The 18,790-nt window shown below is 40.7% G+C and overlaps 1 protein-coding gene across 3 annotated transcripts in view; it reads left to right on the top strand.

Annotated features, from left to right (window-relative positions):
- Window positions 1-18,790, top strand: part of elmo1 (engulfment and cell motility 1 (ced-12 homolog, C. elegans)) — a 93,633-nt gene that overhangs the window by 33,969 nt on the left and 40,874 nt on the right. For all 3 annotated transcript variants that reach the window (XM_063899431.1, XM_063899432.1, XM_063899430.1), the window contains exons 3-15: window positions 5,452-5,492; window positions 5,666-5,738; window positions 5,837-5,887; window positions 5,998-6,167; window positions 9,264-9,299; window positions 10,928-11,027; window positions 11,541-11,692; window positions 11,832-11,910; window positions 13,284-13,334; window positions 13,797-13,919; window positions 14,583-14,711; window positions 17,218-17,322; window positions 18,658-18,766. In XM_063899431.1, coding sequence (XP_063755501.1) covers window positions 5,452-5,492; window positions 5,666-5,738; window positions 5,837-5,887; window positions 5,998-6,167; window positions 9,264-9,299; window positions 10,928-11,027; window positions 11,541-11,692; window positions 11,832-11,910; window positions 13,284-13,334; window positions 13,797-13,919; window positions 14,583-14,711; window positions 17,218-17,322; window positions 18,658-18,766 — 1,219 coding nt within the window. The remainder of the gene's footprint in view (window positions 1-5,451; window positions 5,493-5,665; window positions 5,739-5,836; window positions 5,888-5,997; window positions 6,168-9,263; window positions 9,300-10,927; window positions 11,028-11,540; window positions 11,693-11,831; window positions 11,911-13,283; window positions 13,335-13,796; window positions 13,920-14,582; window positions 14,712-17,217; window positions 17,323-18,657; window positions 18,767-18,790) is intronic.

Below are 18,790 nucleotides of genomic sequence, written 5' to 3'. Positions count from 1 at the left end.
TAACTGGTTTGTTCAGGCTTAAGAATAATTAGACTACCCCTCTAAGACCCTGTAAGACTTTATTGTTTAAGTGTGGATAGTTTATCTGAGTTGAAACTTTGACTTGCGTGTTACTTTAGTTGAAAAGTCAAGCTTGATTTTAAGTCATTGAGAAACATGTGATTTAACAAAAGAAAATTAAATGTTTCTGATTTTCACAACATGTTGCTGTAGGTCATGGTGAAGATGATTGTCTTAACGGTACCATTAATATATAGGTGAGAGCAATCTCCAGTGTTTATACCTATTGTCTGATTAGAGGCTTTGAGAGTGTGTATGCCAGCACACACAGAACAAAGGCGCGCTGAATGTCAGAGATCATCAGCATCTCTCAAACAGTGGTTGACAAGCTTAATGTAATAATTAACCCAGACAATGTTTCCCTTTTGTTCGGGGATAGCGGGTGTGACATGTTTAGTTTTGAATTGTTGTTGATGAGACATAACATTTGTAAAATTGTGTGTGTGTGTGTGTGTGTGTGTGTGTGTGTGTGTGTGTGTGTGTGTGTGTGTGTGTGTGTGTGTGTGTGTGTGTGTGTGTGTGTGTGTGTGTGTGTGTGTGTGTGTGTGTGTGTGTGTGTGTGTGTGTGTGTGTGTGTGTGTGTGTGTGTGTGTGTGTGTGTGTGTGTGTGTGTGTGTGTGTGTGTGTGTGTGTGTGTGTGTGGGTGACTCATGGATGGACTAGTGATTGTACAATCCATGAGTCACCGTGGCAACTGGAGCCACGATTTCTCTACTCAATGGATGAGCCAGTGAATGAAACATTGAACTACAGAGTACATGAGGCTCTTGGCTGGCCACGGGGTCCTTAAGGCACTTAAGTGTGGCTTTAGGGATTTCGTTTTTGGTATTTAATGACCCCTTATTAGCAGGGCCTTGCAGTCTGTATTGTTGAACGCCTTTAGCTCTAGTTAGGTCTTTCTTTCGCTTATAAGAAGCCACTTCACTTTCTCCCATCCCTCCGCTTTTCTCTAATTCTCTTATCTCTCCCTGTCATCTTTCTCTTGTTCCTCCTATCTGTTGCCTCCTCCTCCTTGTCCTCGTTTGCTTTCTCTGCTGTTCGTTCCCCCCCACCTCACTCCTCCTCCCCGTCTTTTGTTGTAACTGTAAAACTTGTGCTGCTGTGCCTCCTCCTCCCCCCCCCTCCGCATCTCCTCCGTACAATAGGCTCTGCAGCAGCATATGTCTGTCTGAGTCATGCCATGGGGAGTGGGCTTCAGCGTCTTGATACCCAAAGAAAGTGTGTGTGTTTGTGTGTGTGTATTGCACATTTGTGCGTGTTTGTATTGTTTGTTTACGTGGGTTCGACTCTGCATGAGTGAAATTGTGTGTGGGTGTGTTTGTGTGGCAAATCGCATACTTGTTACTATTCATGCATTTGTGTTTGCTTAACATCTCTGTGTTTGTGTATCAGTTTACATGGGTGTGTGTGTGTGTGTGTGTGTGTGTGTGTGTGTGTGTGTGTGTGTGGGTGTGTGTGTGTGTGTGTGTGTGTGTGTGTGTGTGTGTGTGTGTGTGTGTGTGTGTGGGTGTGGGTGTGGGTGTGGGTGTGGGTGTGGGTGTGGGTGTGGGTGTGTGTCCATGAAACACACTGTATCTCTTGAAATACCTTCAATGCCCCATAGGCATGAAAGTATGACATTTGAGTTGGGAAGCTGGGAAATTGGTACAAGTGCAGGCAATTGTAATAAATGTAATGGAGAACAGGTAGAGGACAAGGTGAGAGAGCTGCTGATGTCTGCTAGAAAACACATAAGCAGGAGAATTCCCATCAAACTAAAGGGATAGAAAATGTGATGGTCTGTATTTTGTAGAGAGTTCTCCACCTGATGACACTAAATCCAAATTTCACTCTGTTTGTAGCTTTGTTCTCCTCTAACTTTGCAGGGAAATATCTTGGCTTCTAAATGCTCTGTTAGTTTCAACTGCTAATAGCTTACTTTATTGTCTGCCGTGATGCTGTGCAGGTGGGTTAGTATACAGTGGGTTTATTGAGATTTTTTAATGCATTCAGACGACAATAGAGTGTGATGAGTGACTCAAAACAATAATGTTACATCTGAAAGCTGAAAAGGATGAGCTGTTAGAAGAAGCTGAAAGGCCGTGTAGAGCCGACAGGAACTGAACAATCGGGTGAAAATTATCTAGAGGTTCATTACTGATTGTATCTGTAAACTTTCTTTACTGTTACAAATGATTTGGTTCAGTCAGAAACAAAACCTGCTAAGAAACCCAAAATAAGATTGATTAATTAACTCCTCATGGTCATTTTTGAAACATTTTGTGCATACTTTTTGAATAAAATTAAGATGTTTAAGAAGTGGCAAACAAAATGCCACCTTTGCTGCTGTCAGTCATTAGTACTAGCTGGTGAAGTCGGAGTGTTGTGCAACTGAATGACCTCGGAAAGAAAGACAGAAAGAGATGAAGTGTACTTGTTATCTTTCCACTAACAAAGAAGACCTGTGTCCGATCACAGGAGCGTAGGAGCTCATAGATGGTAACGAACCCCTAATATAAGTTGAATTCAAGATATAATGTGTTATTGTAGGTGACAGCTTTACTTTACACACGTTTGCCAAAGCAGAAGGTGAATACTCCTTACTTTGTGGATTGTAGTATTAGCAGTAAGGGAGAGAAACATGTTTTGATAGTTCAGACAGGGAAACGTGATGGAGTAAAAGAAGAGTAGAAAGGATAGTGCTGAAACTCCTGGATGATGAAAGTTTTGGTAAAGTCCTCGGAGGTAATAAGATTAAAGGAACAGATGGAGCCCATACGAAGAGGAGAGTAAAAAAAGAGCTGTGGAAAGATTACCTGGGTGAACATAAATTAACTCCGGTAAATGCTAGATTTAAATTCAACCAAATGAATTATGAACTGAAACAGGCTGTGTATGATGATATCGATATGTTGAATCTATGTTACCAAACACATCTCTGTTGCGGTTCAATTCAGGAGTAACGGACCTTCTCGAAAAATACATGTTTGAGAATACAATTTGATAAAATAGTGCATATATGAAATTGACCTCACATCGGAAAGAGATATAAGATTTGCAGAGGCTAGACATGAACTCATTAAATTCTAAAAGCTTTGCACATTTAATATCGTATTTATAATTTATAGCCAAATAATGGCAATAATTAATGGCCACAAATGTATATGTATTAGTTCATTAATAATACAGTTCAAAAAGCTTGGGAAAAGCTTTGATCATATGAGAGAAGGGATTGCTCCCAGCAAAGTACAAGTGGTTTAATGTCTTTAAAAATATCGCAAACCTTTGCACCTTCTTTGATGATGGAGCATTTTTATGATTTGCTATTAAAAAAGCTGACGAAGACATACCGATCATGTGCTGTAAAAACCTGGATTAATTATGTGCTGACACGTTTGTATAGGATATTTTTTTGTGTAAATTTGGTATTTTGTCAATATTTTATTGTCCGAGGGATGTATTATAGTTTTGTTTTCAGGACATCACCAATGCATTGTTATTGAACGTGAAAAATGTCCTAAATTTGCTTGTGTAAACTCACCGATGCGTGTGTGTATTCACTGTAGCCTAACAGCACACTGTAGCTCCCAGAGAGCCTGAGGATGACTGCAGTGGCGAGCAGATATTAAGTTATTACTGTATGGCGTTATTCACACACACTGCTTATAGTTGTGGCCTCATCCCTCCATATGTACTTTGCTTGCTCTTCATTTTCCTTTAATCCTTCGCTCTCTGTGTTCAGCATCCACTCTCCTGCTCTCACCAACACTTATCCTCCACTCCCGTGCTTCCTGTGTTTGCTGTTGTTTTCCTTTCATCTCATTCAGTTTGCGTATTTCTCACTTTATTATCTTTTGTTCACATAAACCCCCTCCCTCCTCTTCTGTCCCCCCCCCCCCATGCCTTTGTTTCCCTGTCACATACTGTATGCCCATCATCCTGCCACCACTCTCTTGCCCTGTGAAAATCTTCCTCATTTCAGCTTTTGTTCTTTTGAAGAAGCCTCTCTTCTTGCTCAGGGTAATTCCCAGTGAAACAACAACACAATCACACGCTTCATAATGGTGACTGCACTGTGACTGCATACAGATGCTGACTATTTTTCTGTGTGGGTTTGGTAGTGTTCACATTTGTAGCTGTGTGAGTTTGTGCACATACTTGTGACTTTAGAAAAGCTTATGTTCTGCACAGCGGGAAACCCTTACCCATCTTTCTACAGATTGAGCATTGCACCTTCGTAACAACTCACCAAGGACAGAATAGAGGGGAAAAATAAAAGTAGGGTCAGAAATGTAGCAGTAGAGGCAAACTATCCCAACGTTTATAATCTTGTACTGGTCAAGCTTCTAAAATGCTGGATTTCCCATAATACAACTTAAAGTGCACTGAGGCATTGAGTGCTTTCAAATCCCTTGAGGGAAAAAGGAGTGAGGCGACTTCTAGAGGAGCTTAGACCAAGGAAACCCGAGTGTATTCTACTTAGAAGTTTTATCTATAAAGCAGCGCATGAGTGTCACACGTCCACATGTAACAACTCTGAAGCACATCATTAGAAACGTACGTTGCTTAAGACTGACGCTGTCAAAAAAAGATTTCCCATTTGGCAGATTTGGCTTTTTCTCGTTGCGAGTGAGGGAAGCAAGGAGGAAGTTAGCCTATTGAAAAGCACCCGTTGTGAAGTTTGGCAGTATAAGGGTTAGAGCATCATGATAAATAAAGGTCAAAAATATATACACGTGTATCACATTGGCACAGACATCAACATTTTAAAAATATAACCAGCCTTACCTTTATTGAATCAATAAGATGCATATACAGTATTTAGACACTGATCATATGAATCTGACAATCATTACTTAAAAGTCTAAATGATATACAGTATAGATTGTCTATAATCCTGTGGACCATTTCTGAGGACCTCTACACCCAGAGCTTAGGGAGAATTATTACACTATTTGATTTATTTTTATTTCTTAGGTATATTGTATGTTGCACTGTTGGTGGAGCCTGGGACTCAAGCTTTTCATTGCCAAAAATACACTGTAGCTATTGTGCATTTGACAATAAAGCCTTTGAATGTTGAACTGAGCAAAGAAGGGACATAAAGGGAAGGGAAATAAAATGAAAAGGCCTCTATCTTATTGTAGACAAGTACTTGAGTAAAGCCTATTGGTTGCTATTGACCTCTGTGGAGCAGTGTGTCACAGCTGCTGATCTGGAAAGAGCTTCACATACAATGAAACACAGACATGGTCAGCGATCCCACATCAGAAGTCGGACAGTTAAATACAGGCTCCTGAATGCCAGCCTCTCATTGTGCCAGTCCTGTAATATAAAATAATTACAGTGGACTCTGACTTGAATAGTGTTTTAGAAACTGTTGACTAACTGTAGTTTTTCCTTTACCCACAGAAAAAGCCTCTCTCAGCCATCATTAAAGAAGTGTGTGAGGGGTAAGTCTGCATGCCTTTGAATTTGAAAGTAATTCACCTAAGGCTTCTTGCAAAACCTTTCTTTCTGGATTTCCATAAATAAATCCTATTAGCTGCATTTTACACAAGATGTTCTCCACATGTAATATCAATTATGCTATTTTTTTTCTCCCTCTCCACTCAATGGCTTTCAGGTGGTCCCTCGGGAACCATGAAAACTTTGCTCTGCAGATTGCTGATGCCACAAATTTCTACATCACAGAAAAGGTTTGGTTATCTGTTTTAACTCTAGCCAGCAGTATCCAAGGTAAAAAGAGAAACGTGCCTCAGGTGTTCACTGCTTTCATCTTGGTTATTCTTCACAGAATCGCAATGACATAAAGAATGGATCTATTCTGCGCTTGACCACCTCTCCTGTAAGCTTATTTCTTAGAATAATGTCTTTCTTGAGTAAAACTTTGAAAAAAGGAGAAACCATCCCAAGGTATTTTTAAATTATGTCCCCCCTCACGTCGTTCCATTTTAGTACCAGACTGCGGTCCAGCTTCATGAACGGATCCAGTCGTCCAGCATGGACGCCAAGCTGGAGTCTCTGAAGGACCTGGCCAACGCTTCGAGGGACATCACCTTCGCACAAGAGTTCATCAATCTGGACGGCATCTCCCTGCTCACTCAGATGGTGGAGAGTGGGACAGAGTGAGTCAATTTTCTATCTCCATCTCTTTGGATGATGTGGATTCACTCCATCACTGTAGTCATTTTTCCCCCTTCAGACAATTTCTCATTCCTCTTTATGTCATGGATTTGATAGAGATATATGGAAAACTTGAAGAATATAGATTTACAGGGGTTTCCTGAGCCCTGCTCATGATGTTTGATCAAATCTGGATTCCTGAAGTTATTGTCCATTCAGAGTTCATGAAGAATTCTTTGGAGTTGCACTGTGCATTCAGATAAGCTACGTTCAAACTCATCGTTTTAATCTTGATGTAAGCATTTGCATTAGGGGTTACAGCTGGCCTTTTGTAGTGATTGAATACCATACTGGATAGGTGTGTCATTTCCAGGCTGTGTCTGCGTTCTTAAAGTAATCTTGTTTCCATTCTCAACCTTGTGACTGTCTAGCTGCTGAAAAGAAACCTGCTGCTGTGCAATCACTGATAGAAAGAATCCTCTTACTATACTTCACTGCCTTGGAGTAAAAATAAATGTGTTTTGTGAGATATCAAAATTAATCATCAATACAATCATTAGTTGTATGATGAAAACACAAGGAGCTGGACCATTCACAGTTCTCTTTGTCCTAATGTAAAATCGTTGGTATTTGAGGAGGCGGACTTTGGTCATGTTCAGTTGAGCATACTGCTAATCCACAGAGAAAAAGGGAAGAAGTGGCTTGTGAAGAACATGCCCAAGGGCTCTGTTTTAACTTTTTGACAATGATGGTGATATTTAACCAAACTGAGAACAGAGAACTGGTTTCTGACTCTTCAGCAGATCCAAAAAGTGTGTGTGTGTTGCGAGTTGAGTGCCCTGGAGACTGTGTCAACTGAAGGTTAAAGTGAGGACATTTTTCGCTGAGGTGGAATTTCTCAGCCGTGATGTGTGTGTGTGTGTGTGTGTGTGTGTGTGTGTGTGTGTGTGTGTGTGTGTGTGTGTGTGTGTGTGTGTGTGTGTGTGTGTGTGTGTGTGTGTGTGTGTGTGTGTGTGTGTGTGTGTGTGTGTGTGTGTGTGTGTGTGTGTGTGTGTGTGTGTGTGTGTGTGTGTGTGTGTGTGTGTGTGTGTGTGTGTGTGTGTGTGTGTGTGTGTGTGTGTGTGGTAGCAGCAAACTGTGATTGCGAGGCTCCAGTCAGAGTGAAAGCCCAGAGGATAGTTACAGTAGGAGTGCAAACGTGCAGACATACGGTGCAAACTGGCAGGGAGGGCAGCAGCCTGAGACGCTCTCGTTTTCTGCCTCATGCAACTTTCATTATTCATCCCTTTTGCCCCAGCGACAGGAGAAATACATTGAAGAAATGTTTGCTTGCATAATGACTCGGCTCTAAAGACACACTTGAGTTGTACACTAACACTCACACAAGGTTAAGCATGCCCTTACTAATGCACACCAGTAAAACCCAAACACTTGAGTTCAAGAACCAAGCACACACTGAGACTTTAAAGGGAATCTGCAAAGCACTTCAGACCATTATTTGGAAATTGAAGGATTTGTCCTCTAATGACCCCTATTATTTCGTACCGTATGTGCTTAAAAGCTCATAGAACGATCAGATAAATAATGTCTTCTCTTCAACAGAAACCACAAACAGTTTCTCTGTATGAGAAAGCAGCTCCGCTAACATTACGCTCACTTTGACAAGTTGACTGGAAATCATTGAATCTTGTTCTCCTTTTTTCACAAATAATGTTTAAATTACAAAATATTTGACCCTTGTATGATCTTACTGCTATGAGCCACCACAGCAGCACTGATGTTGACTCCACTCTGCATCTGGCTCTTTCATTAAGTATATTTTTATGTAGATTACCATCACATCAGTTATTCAGCACTGGAGAGTTTTAGAGAGGGTGTGTGTGTGTGTGTGTGTGTGTGTGTGTGTGTGTGTGTGTGTGTGTGTGTGTGTGTGTGTGTGTGTGTGTGTGTGTGTGTGTGTGTGTGTGTGTGTGTGTGTGTGTGTGTGTGTGTGTGTGTGTGTGTGTGTGTGTGTGTGTGTGTGTGTGTGTGTGTGTGTGTGTGTGTGTGTGTGTGTGTGTGTGTGTGTGAGAAAGAAAGAGGCTTCGCTGCATTTCCATCTCAACAGAAGGAGCTTATGAAACAGACATGCAGATAGGTATCAGTGTCTGACACACACAAGAACACACACACTCATTAGTGTGCCTGCCAACCAACTTGGTGAACTGTAATTATTCAAGAGGCTCAGTGCTGGAGACTCTGGAGGGCAGAGCGGTGCTGTGATCAAGTGCTTCTGCCAGAGATGTTGTACTTTATTCATGTGGAAATAAGCTGGCCGACTGCAGCCGTTGCCCACACAAGCAGCACAAGTGAAGGGCAGAGATCGCCCTCTGCTGACTGAAACATGAAACCTTCAAAGTGCTTTGACTCAGTTTGTGATTAGGATGTACAGTGCAACTTCAACGAGCTTATTAAGAGGTGTTAGTACTTTAGCAAATAGTGGGAAGAGGGATTTTAATAGTATTTTTGGGTCAACTCAAATTAAATAAGAGAAAACATGTTGTGATTACCACTCGTTATATCTTTCCATGCAGTGTTTCTGAGAGTGTTGCTACCACCCACTCAATGGGAAGTGATTGCACCTTTACTTAGCAAAATCACATTTTTGCTTCATAAATGATGTCCCCTTTACTGGCTGTCAAACATTTATTTGGAACTACTTTCTACTGAAGAAATAGTCCCTCTGAAAAGAGTTATTTGGGCTAAACACAGAAACAGACACCCCACTCATTGAGTTATTTAAGTTGGATGCAAAACAAAATGTCTACAGTATTTCAAAGGAAATGTTGTTTCATAATGTCTTTGTCTTCTGTACCTAAACGCTGTGTGAGCGGAAGGTTGACAGCAAAACACTTTTTTTATTACTGGTTCAAAGTTTATGAACGTTTATGTTAAATGAAATATTGAGGTTGCTTGTGTCTGAATATGTACAATAGGTAATGTGTTTTATCAGGTTAACTTGACACCGTGATGTGTTTTGTTCCCTGCTCTGTGCTGGCAAAAAGGTTTGAGTTGTTTGTTTTCCATCTTTGACACCAAAGTTTCTCAAATCTTTGCAGACGCTATCAGAAACTACAGAAGATAATGAAGCCCTGGTAAGCCCCGCCCCTTTCCCCACCGGCCGGGTAACGTCATTGGCTCTGTGCTCTTCCTAACCTGCTGGCTGAGTCTGCATGATTAAGACTCTAGCCCAAGTGCCTAATGGGAAATGATGTGTAACACTTCTGAGGCTTCAATTTCCAAAGCAGTTTGTCTCTTTAATTCCTTGCATGTGGTTCTGGACAACAAACTCCTTCCTAATTGTACAACAGACTAAAAGAAAGCCAAGATTTATATCTAAAGACTTAAAGGAATAAGACATTAATTAAGGCAATGATTTTCTGTTCTTTATATTATTGGTTAAGTGCATATTGACCTATTACTACTTCTATCACAAATCAACCTTTAATAAATCTTGGTATTCTTAAAATAACTGCTGGTCAGGGTGAAGGGAATTTCTGTCATTCCTCTACTATTCTTACTTTTCCACGGGAACATTATCCATCCATCAACAGGGTTTCCTTTACCCTAATCTATTCTCTTGTATCTACAACTTAATACAGCATTGTGTATTTAACTATTGTATGTCATCTAAATGCCCAGTACCATCTGCAAAAGTATTTTTCTACCTGTGGGTTTCTAATTTAGCTGTTCACTTATCACCTGCCACGCAGCACACTGACCCACAATGCCCTCTGTTCATCCACTGTCGGAATAACTCTGTCCGGAAAGCTTATTTCTACCATTTTTTAAAATCTGTTTTGTTTGTTTTCTTGACTGAAATTCATAGTTTTTCAGCTTTGCAAACTAACTTTATTTTTCTTTATGAAATGTGAAACTGCATTGTCATACTTTTTTAAAAAATCAATTAAAGCCAAGATTTGTGTTATTAGGTAGTAACATATTTTGGAGTTAACATATCACCTTGATGCAATGCGAGTACTATAGTAAAAATATATTTGGTGCATAAAGGAATAACAAACAAAAGCCTGCAGGATGTTGCTGCAATGCCAATCTTATCCAGTAGAGGTCAGCAATGTAACACATAAAGGTGAAGCCATTAAATGTAAAGCTACCTATACAATTTTGTACCACAAAATTGCAGAATTAACTTTGTGGTTTAACTTTATATGTCTATAAGTTTTGTGCAAGTTAAATCCTGTTATGATTGTTACATTTCTTTTCCTAGCAGCAACATGTCTTGGATTTCACATCTGTTAATGTGTTCCCCGCTTTGGCCTCCTGTGACTCTTGCAGAGTGATTTAGTTCTCCTGATATTTGTGTAACTGCATGACTTCACTCTAATATGTAGCTTTCTGGTCCTGACTGAACTCCGCACTGTGCTGCCCGCCTGGCCCTGCTGGCCCTCTAACGGCCCCCCGCTGTTTCTTGAAGGCCAGTCTGTCTGCACTGCATCGCGAACCTCTTTCCCATTTCTTCCTCTCTCCCTGTCTCTGTGATTTTTCTGTTTTTTCTCAGCAAGCCTGGTTGCAGCATTGATCTTATGTACTTCTGTCCCCTCTCTTCCTCGCCGCCACCTCTTTTTCTCTATCTCTGCTGACCGCTTATTCCTCGTTATGTTTCGAGCCATCTGGGCTGTGCAGCTATTCCCTGCTCCAAGCCATCTGCTGAAGAGAAGTTTCCTGTGGTCTATTATGTGTCTGTGTGTGTTGTTTTTTTTAGCTTTGGCGACCTGCTGTCCTTCACTCTGACTGCCTTTGTGGAGCTGATGGACCACGGCATCGTCTCCTGGGACACTTTCTCTGTGGCCTTCATCAAGAAGGTCAGCCAAGAAAATTTTTCAAATTCAGGGAACTTTCTGTGTGTCTGTTTGTCAGCAGGATTACGGGAAAAACTGCTGGCCTGATTTTCCTGGACCTTTGGGGGAGGATGTAGCATGGCCCAAAAAATAACCCGTTATATTTTGGAGTGGTTCAAATCACGGGGGAAATTCACAAATTAGGTTTACATTTTATTACCATCGATAGGGCATTTGAGCTGCATTCATGTGGTGTCGAAATAATCAGTAAATAATAGTTCCTGATTGTAAAAATGTATGTGATTGCCTCCTAAAGCCGGAACAACATGTCCTTTGCAGTGTTTTTAACAAATAAACAACTGTTACTGTATATGGAACAACATAGAACTAAGTAGAAGCACAGATTTTGCCTTAAATGGTTTTTACCAGGTTTTTTCTAACCGTCTCTTCTCCTCAGAGAGAACACTAAATTATTTAGTAGATAGATTAGTGTTTTCTGCACATGTTTTTATCTCCCCTGTTCTGCCCTTCCTGCAGATCGCCAGCTATGTGAACAAGTCGGCCATGGACACAGCTGTGCTGCAGCGCTCCCTGGCCATCCTCGAGTCCATGGTGCTCAACAGTCAGGATCTTTACCACAAGGTGGCGCAAGAGATCACCATCGGGCAGCTCATCCCACATCTTCAAGGGTAAGTGGATCAGTCTGAACACTAATTAGACTGATTGATTGATTCATTTTGATTCAATGTTTCTTACACCGTAAACCGTTCAAACCCCATGGGCATGCAATAATGAACTACTTGCATGTATGTATAAATCTACTTACAGGACTGATCAAGACATTCAGACCTACACTGTTGCTGTCATCAATGCGCTCTTCCTCAAAGCACCTGAGGAGAAGAGACAGGTGAGGCTGCGGTGTGCACACACAACTGCATTACTGCATATCATTTTCATGACCTAGTGAGCTTTACATGTGAACACATCTGCATTCTGTACTGTAACAGTGTACTGAGTGTGTATATTTGTGTGTTAAACATATAGTGTTGTAGTAAAATCCAGTAACAAACCCTGTAATTTAATCTCTCTCCACTCCTATCTGCAGAAGAGACTTTCTTGCTCAACCATGCTCTCATTTTTCCGCTTCTCTCCCTCTTTCTCTCTCTCACCTATCACACTTTGCCCAGTAGCGAATCACATGACCCCTTGAATCAGCATGAAGGGGTCCAGCGATGTGCTTTGACATTAATAATGAATGGTGCTAACCCAGAGCTTTTCTCCTCCTGCAGCATACAGAGTCGAAAACACGCTAGGCAGTAGTAAACTCCACAGCTTCACTGCATACGGATTGTAGCACACTCAGATGTTGCAGTGCTTCTATTTTTTTGCTGAGGCCGAAATTCTCAAATGTTGGCAATTTGACAAGAGTCGCTAGATCACATTCATGTGGTTGGTTGGCAGCAACTTCAAGCACATTTATTGGGTTGTTTTAGGTGATGAGTAAAGATTTCTGTCTGCAGGCATGCTCACTGATATGACATAGCTGAATGTTTAATATCTGCACAAAGGCACTTATAATAACCGGTCATCATTTAAGGTTATTTTATATTCAGATTTATAACAGTTGACACATTTTATAACATTCAGGGCCTAATGACACTATTGTGGTTAATAGTTTGTGTGTGTGTGCTTGTGTGTGTGATCTATGACCATGAGTAAAGCTATTATTATGATCCCCCAGTCTCCCACCATATTGCTGACTCAGATGCCTCACCCCCCCTCTTCCTCCATAAGCTGCACCACTGACAGAACATTATTATTTTTTAACCTCCTCTCAGTCTCTCGTTTTCCACATCCATTCATTCACTCACTCACTCTCTGTCTCTCTGTCTCTGACTTTGTTTCCTCACCGCACACGATATGGTAGTTTGATGAGCACATTGTGGACATCCTAAATTGTCCCCTGACAGTAAGTGCACCCTTGATTAGCACACTTTCTAGTATGCACTGTAGAAGACATCAGCTAGTGCATTTAGTGTTCCCTTTTTTTAAGATTAAGTTATTCTTTGGGATGGCTTTCTTGATTTCTACAGCGTACATACTTTGCAGTGTGCTGCTGCTGTGGCAGTTTTGTTTATTTTACCCGCTTTCATTTCTCATTTCAACATAGAAATACTTTATAAACATATATTTTCTTGTCTGTGTATTGTTGTTTCTCATCATCTCCTTCTGTCTTCCTCTCTATCTCTATGTATCCTTCCTTTTATCTTCCCTCTGTAGGAGATGGCCCATATTCTTGCCCAGAAACAGCTGCGCTCCATCATCCTGAGTGTAAGTCTAAACATGCCCTTCTCTTTACTTCCCCAGTGTATTCCTCTTTCTCTGTGAAAACATATGTGCCTGTTTTTATCTCTGTTCGGGCTTTGTGCCTCTGGACCAGTGTGATATCAGAAAGGAAAAAGACACCTGCCAATTCTGCCTGTGTCTCACATCGTTGGTTATTATCTACTATACTTACTGTCTCACACCTGTTCCCTTTTCTCTCTTTCATCCTCTCCCTGTTAATCTCATTTCTCCCCCTCCTGTTCCCTCATCTGACTTATGCTCCCAAATCCGTGTGATTCACTCCCAAATCCTCTTATTCTCCTTTCTTATCTCGTACCGTCTTCCTCTAAAATGTGTCGTCTTTTGACCCAAAAACTCATCCTTTCACCTTTTCCTTTTCTCTTTTCACATCTTACACTCCCTGCTCTTCTTCCTCCCCCTCTCCTGTTTGTCCTCCACACCGTGTAGAACGTGATCCGGAGCCCCAATCCCATCAACGATGAGATGGCCCACCAGCTGTACGTCCTGCAGGTGCTCACCTTCAACCTGCTGGAGGACCGCATGATGACGAAGATGGATCCACAGGACCAGGTGGGGCACTGGGAATGATGCAGACAGGAATGATCTTAAATGCAGACATCATTATCTTCAAAAACATTGTTAACGAAGACTTGGCAAAGTCAAATGTATTTTTCTCAGACACACTTACAGAGGGGTGTTAAATCTACTCTATAAGCAATCAGTGACAGTGTCAATAAACCCAAAACCAACAAAACTCCATCCTTCTATCAATATTTTTCAATATCCTCGGCCAATTCTCTAAGCCTGGCACTCATTTATTCCTGTCTTTCAAAAATGTATCTCTAAGTGAACTTTATCTGCTTCGGTGTGAATGTGGTACTCCCTCAAGTAAACTGCAGTTCCCATGTTCATTATGATGAAAACCAATATATTGTAGGGGTTAATTCACTCCTTTTATTCGTTTGTGTACAGGATTTGTTGAGGCAAAGAGTAAATATAGTAAGATGGCTACAAACGACAGAAAAAGAGCCAGTTTCAGTATGATCTAGCTGGTTTGAAAAACAAACTGTAATTTAAGGTTGGCAAAGTAATCAAAACAGTGGAGACACATGGCTGCTGGCCAGATTGCCTCAGGCAGAGCGAGACCCCACAGAGCCAAGATGAAGCTGAAGCATTCCTAAATTAAAATATGGTGAGAAAGCAATACTTTAATATTCTTCTCTGCATGTGCAGGCTCAGAGGGACATCATCTTCGAGCTGAGGAGAATTGCCTTCGACGTGGAGTGTGACCCCAACAACAGCGGCAGCATCGAGAAACGCAAGTCCATGTACACCCGCGACTACAAGAAGCTCGGCTTCATTGTAAGTTTGTGTTTCATGAATTAACAAATGCATAACTCAAAACTGAGATCATAAATAATACACAAGCCAGTCTGTCCACATGGGACAATGTTAATTGGATATGATTAAAATCTCCCAGATTAAAATGTGTGTGTGTATCCGTCTAGAAATTCCCAGAGAAATATGGTTTGTTGGTTTTCATATCCTATAAACAGCCTGACTAAAAGAACTAAATCATCAATATAAAACTGCCACTAGTGAAATTGTTATGAGCAAGTTTTATCAGCAAAGTACACTTTGAACTGTTACAAGAAATAAAGAAGAAAATGTGAATGAAATTTGAAAATGTTGTTAATACTGATGCCTAAATCCATACTCAGCTTTTCTTGTAGCTGGTTGAGCTGAAGCTAGCTTTTATATCTTTATGTACTCTTGGGTATTCTAGTTAAGTGGTTTCCAACCTGTGGGTCAGGGCTCCTGTAAAGGGTCACAAGATGTATCTGAGGGGTCTTTAGAGGACTGATGCATAATCTGAGTTTTTGGGGAATATCCTCCACTTCAATCCAGGACACTTTAAAATGACACATTTGAGTACCCCCTCTTTTGAGTTGAGGGGGTAAAGCCAATATACAGTGTATATATGTTTTTGTTTATTTAGACAATGTTTCGTATGTAAAACCTTTATCTGAAAAGTAACTACCATAGTGACTCCAGCTGTGAGTTAATATTGTGTAGTTGGAAGAATGAAAAAGTCTAAAATTAACATTTTCGATTAATTTTGAGTCTAATATTTGAGTAAATGTACTTTTCACAGCAGGTTTGTGTGTGTGTTCCTTTGTTTATGTATTTCCTCCTCAGGCTTTTAAATCTTCTCACTCACATTCCCCCTGAAATATCTTTTATTTACTGCTCCTTTCTCATCTCCCTACCTTCAAGCAGGCATGTTTTAATGTACTGTGTGTGTGTGTGTGTGTGTGTGTGTGTGTGTGTGTGTGTGTGTGTGTGTGTGTGTGTGTGTGTGTGTGTGTGTGTGTGTGTGTGTGTGTGTGTGTGTGTGTGTGTGTGTGTGTGTGTGTGTGTGTGTGTGTGTGTGACATTGTTGCTGTATGCAGTGGTGTAACTATAGCATAAGAACTTGAGCTAAACCCACTGCGGCTTGCTCTAAGCCCAGAGCTGTTTTGGGGCTCTTCCCCTTCAAACCTCCACTGCAGTATGCTCAGTAAAGATAAGAACAATTGGGCTGCCTTGTCCCCACGAGGGGAAATCCTTAGTCTGCTTTCCATGCTTACACACACACTAACACACACACGCATAAATCTCTAGATAGACTTTATCACCACTGAGATAATTAGTTTGCCTTCTAATGCGTTCAGTTTCTTTAAGGAGGGATTGTTGCACATGCTGCAGTATTTTTCACTTGTCAATATGAGGGTGTTTTTTGACCCTGGGTGTCTGTTTGTGTTTTAATCCTATAAGTTTGCTTCCTGTCAGGCAGACTTCAAACTGATGAGCCAGATCTCAGTGTCCCCCTTTCCCTTTTCTTCCTCTACTTTCCTTGCTTCCCTCGTCCTCACTTTCCTCTCCAACATCCTGTCTCACCTTTTAAACTCAAGCCTCAGAGTGATGTGTTTGCATGTGTATCTGTGGATTTAATCATTAGTAGACTGACTTCTCGGAAATGTCTGGGAGGAATTATCTTTGATGGACTGTGACAGCACAGGCAGCATCTATCTGCACATCTCATTCAATATTCAAATAGGATGGGGGGTGGAAGTGTAGATGCTACAGGAAAGTGAGGAGTGTTATTGCAAACGTTTTGGTTAGTTTTATTTATGTTTAGGGGATTGGTTGAAGGCCAAACTTACTTGTGTGTTTACTTTATTTCTTTTCTGACCATTTTGCAAAGCATAATGTAGGTTTTAACAACTACTTCTACCATTTTTAAAGGTAACACTTCATTTTTAAAGACAACCTCGAGGGACATGAAGTACGCTTGAATGTCAAATATATTCCATGAAAACAATGTATTTCCATTTTTTATAAATCCAAATGTTCCTTTGGTTATTTGGTGCCCATAAAACAGTTATCAGAAAATCCAAAAAAGAGTTTTAAGTTTAGCTGGGAACCTTTGAATCACAAAATATAGATTAACCTGGTTTTTGAAAAGAGCAACAATTTTTAAATCATCTTTAATTTTGAAGCCGATAAAAATAAATAAAGCAACTGAAATAAAGGGTGGAATCAAAGCCTGTCAGGATGAACCTTTTTAAATACAATATTAATACACTTTAATGTCTGTCAATTAATCAAATCACTCTTTGAATACTGCACTGCTCAGTGTGTGGTTCTTGAACCGTAGGTTGCCCGTAGCAAACAGATTGTACTGTGTATCTCCCGGTGTCAATGTGTGACTGTTGCTTTGTGCTGGGAAAAATAGCACATCAGTGGATTATAACTAGAAGAATAACACATTTTTTTAAGCGGATATGCTGAAAATGTCTCACCCTTGTTCTCCTTTGTCTCTTAGAACCATGTGAATCCAGCTGTGGATTTCACCCAGATCCCTCCAGGCATGCTGGCTCTGGATAACATGTTGTATTTTGCCAGACACCACCAGGACGCCTACATCAGGGTGAGCATTCACTTGTGTTTGTAGATTTTTCCCATAAAGACACACTAACACACTCTGCTCAGAGACTTTCTCACGTGACCTCGGATGACCACTTTCTACCAAACGATCTTCCCTCCAGCTCATTCACTTGTTTGTAGTTTCTGGCACGTTCCAACATTATCTTTCAGCTAAAACTGCATCTCATAAAGTTGCTCAGTCCAAACGATTCAATTTATTTCAGTGTCAGTCCCCGAGCAATGACTCTTTATCATTTTTATTTGACGATCAAAATGATTTTTACTCCAGGGTAATAGAGTCACATAATGTAGTATACCTACAATGAGCGTGTTTAATGGAACAGAATTCACTGCTGTCCACTTGCTATTTCTGGTTAGTTTTAACCTTTTAATGGCATCTGTCCAGCACTCTATTGTAATTAAACTTACCGTATGTGTGGTTTTGTGTCAACTTTACACATCCAGCACTTTAATCACCACACTTGCAAATCAGTGTGTGTTTGTGTGTGTGTGTGTGTGTGTGTGTGTGTGTGATTACACTGTGCATCGTCTCATAGTAACTGGACTTGAATGAGAGAAAAGAGATAGAAGTGCCATAGAAGTGCCATAGTAGTGCCGACTCAGCTCTTATCAGTAGAACCGAGGGATAAGACGCAGCCTCCAATATCCCAATTAAACTGTCACCATCTAAAATGGTTTGGACCTTTACGGCCTCTTTTCTGAAGCTGCTACCATCTCCTCATAACTAAAGTGAAATACTTTTGTTGTTGAAATTCAACTTCCTGGATTTCAAGCACATCGTTAAAGAGGATCATATAGGGCCAAATAATGACAAAGAGTTTCAACCATAATGGAAGTGTTTATGGGAAAATGACCTTCAGTGCAACAAGCCAGCAACTGTAAATAATTGCTGATATATTTGACATATACCTTTCACCACAAGGCACTCTGAAGTAATTGGATGACTTAAAGCTGCTTAGATTTTGGCAGATCCTATTCGCATTTTAAAACAGTTATGCCCATCACTGATGCATACATCTACTTCTAATACCATAACTATATCATAGAGATTGTTAACATAGAAGCTCTATTCTGCATCTGGTTCCGGTGCTACATGCTAGGAAGGAATAATAGGAGCTCAAGTCGCTCATGGCACTGAATGGTTGCAATTTAACATCCTAATGTTTCAGGATTGTTCTTGGTATTTCATTCAAGGGCATATTACTGTTATGTATTCAGATAAAAAATATGTGATCATGCTTTATCCTGATTTGATCATGCTTTACTTAGAAATTGCTGATTTATCTTGTCCTGCTTATTTAACTGTGTGTGTTTCTAGATCGTCCTGGAGAACAGCAGCCGAGAAGACAAGCACGAGTGTCCGTTTGGCCGCAGCAGCATCGAGCTTACCAAGATGCTCTGTGAGATTCTCAAAGTGGGCGAGCTTCGTAAGTCTACATCAGCAACCAGAC

Source organism: Eleginops maclovinus, chromosome 13 (genome assembly GCF_036324505.1).
Source record: "Eleginops maclovinus isolate JMC-PN-2008 ecotype Puerto Natales chromosome 13, JC_Emac_rtc_rv5, whole genome shotgun sequence".
Classification (NCBI taxonomy): domain Eukaryota; kingdom Metazoa; phylum Chordata; class Actinopteri; order Perciformes; family Eleginopidae; genus Eleginops; species Eleginops maclovinus.
This window is presented reverse-complemented; position numbering and strand designations above follow the sequence as displayed.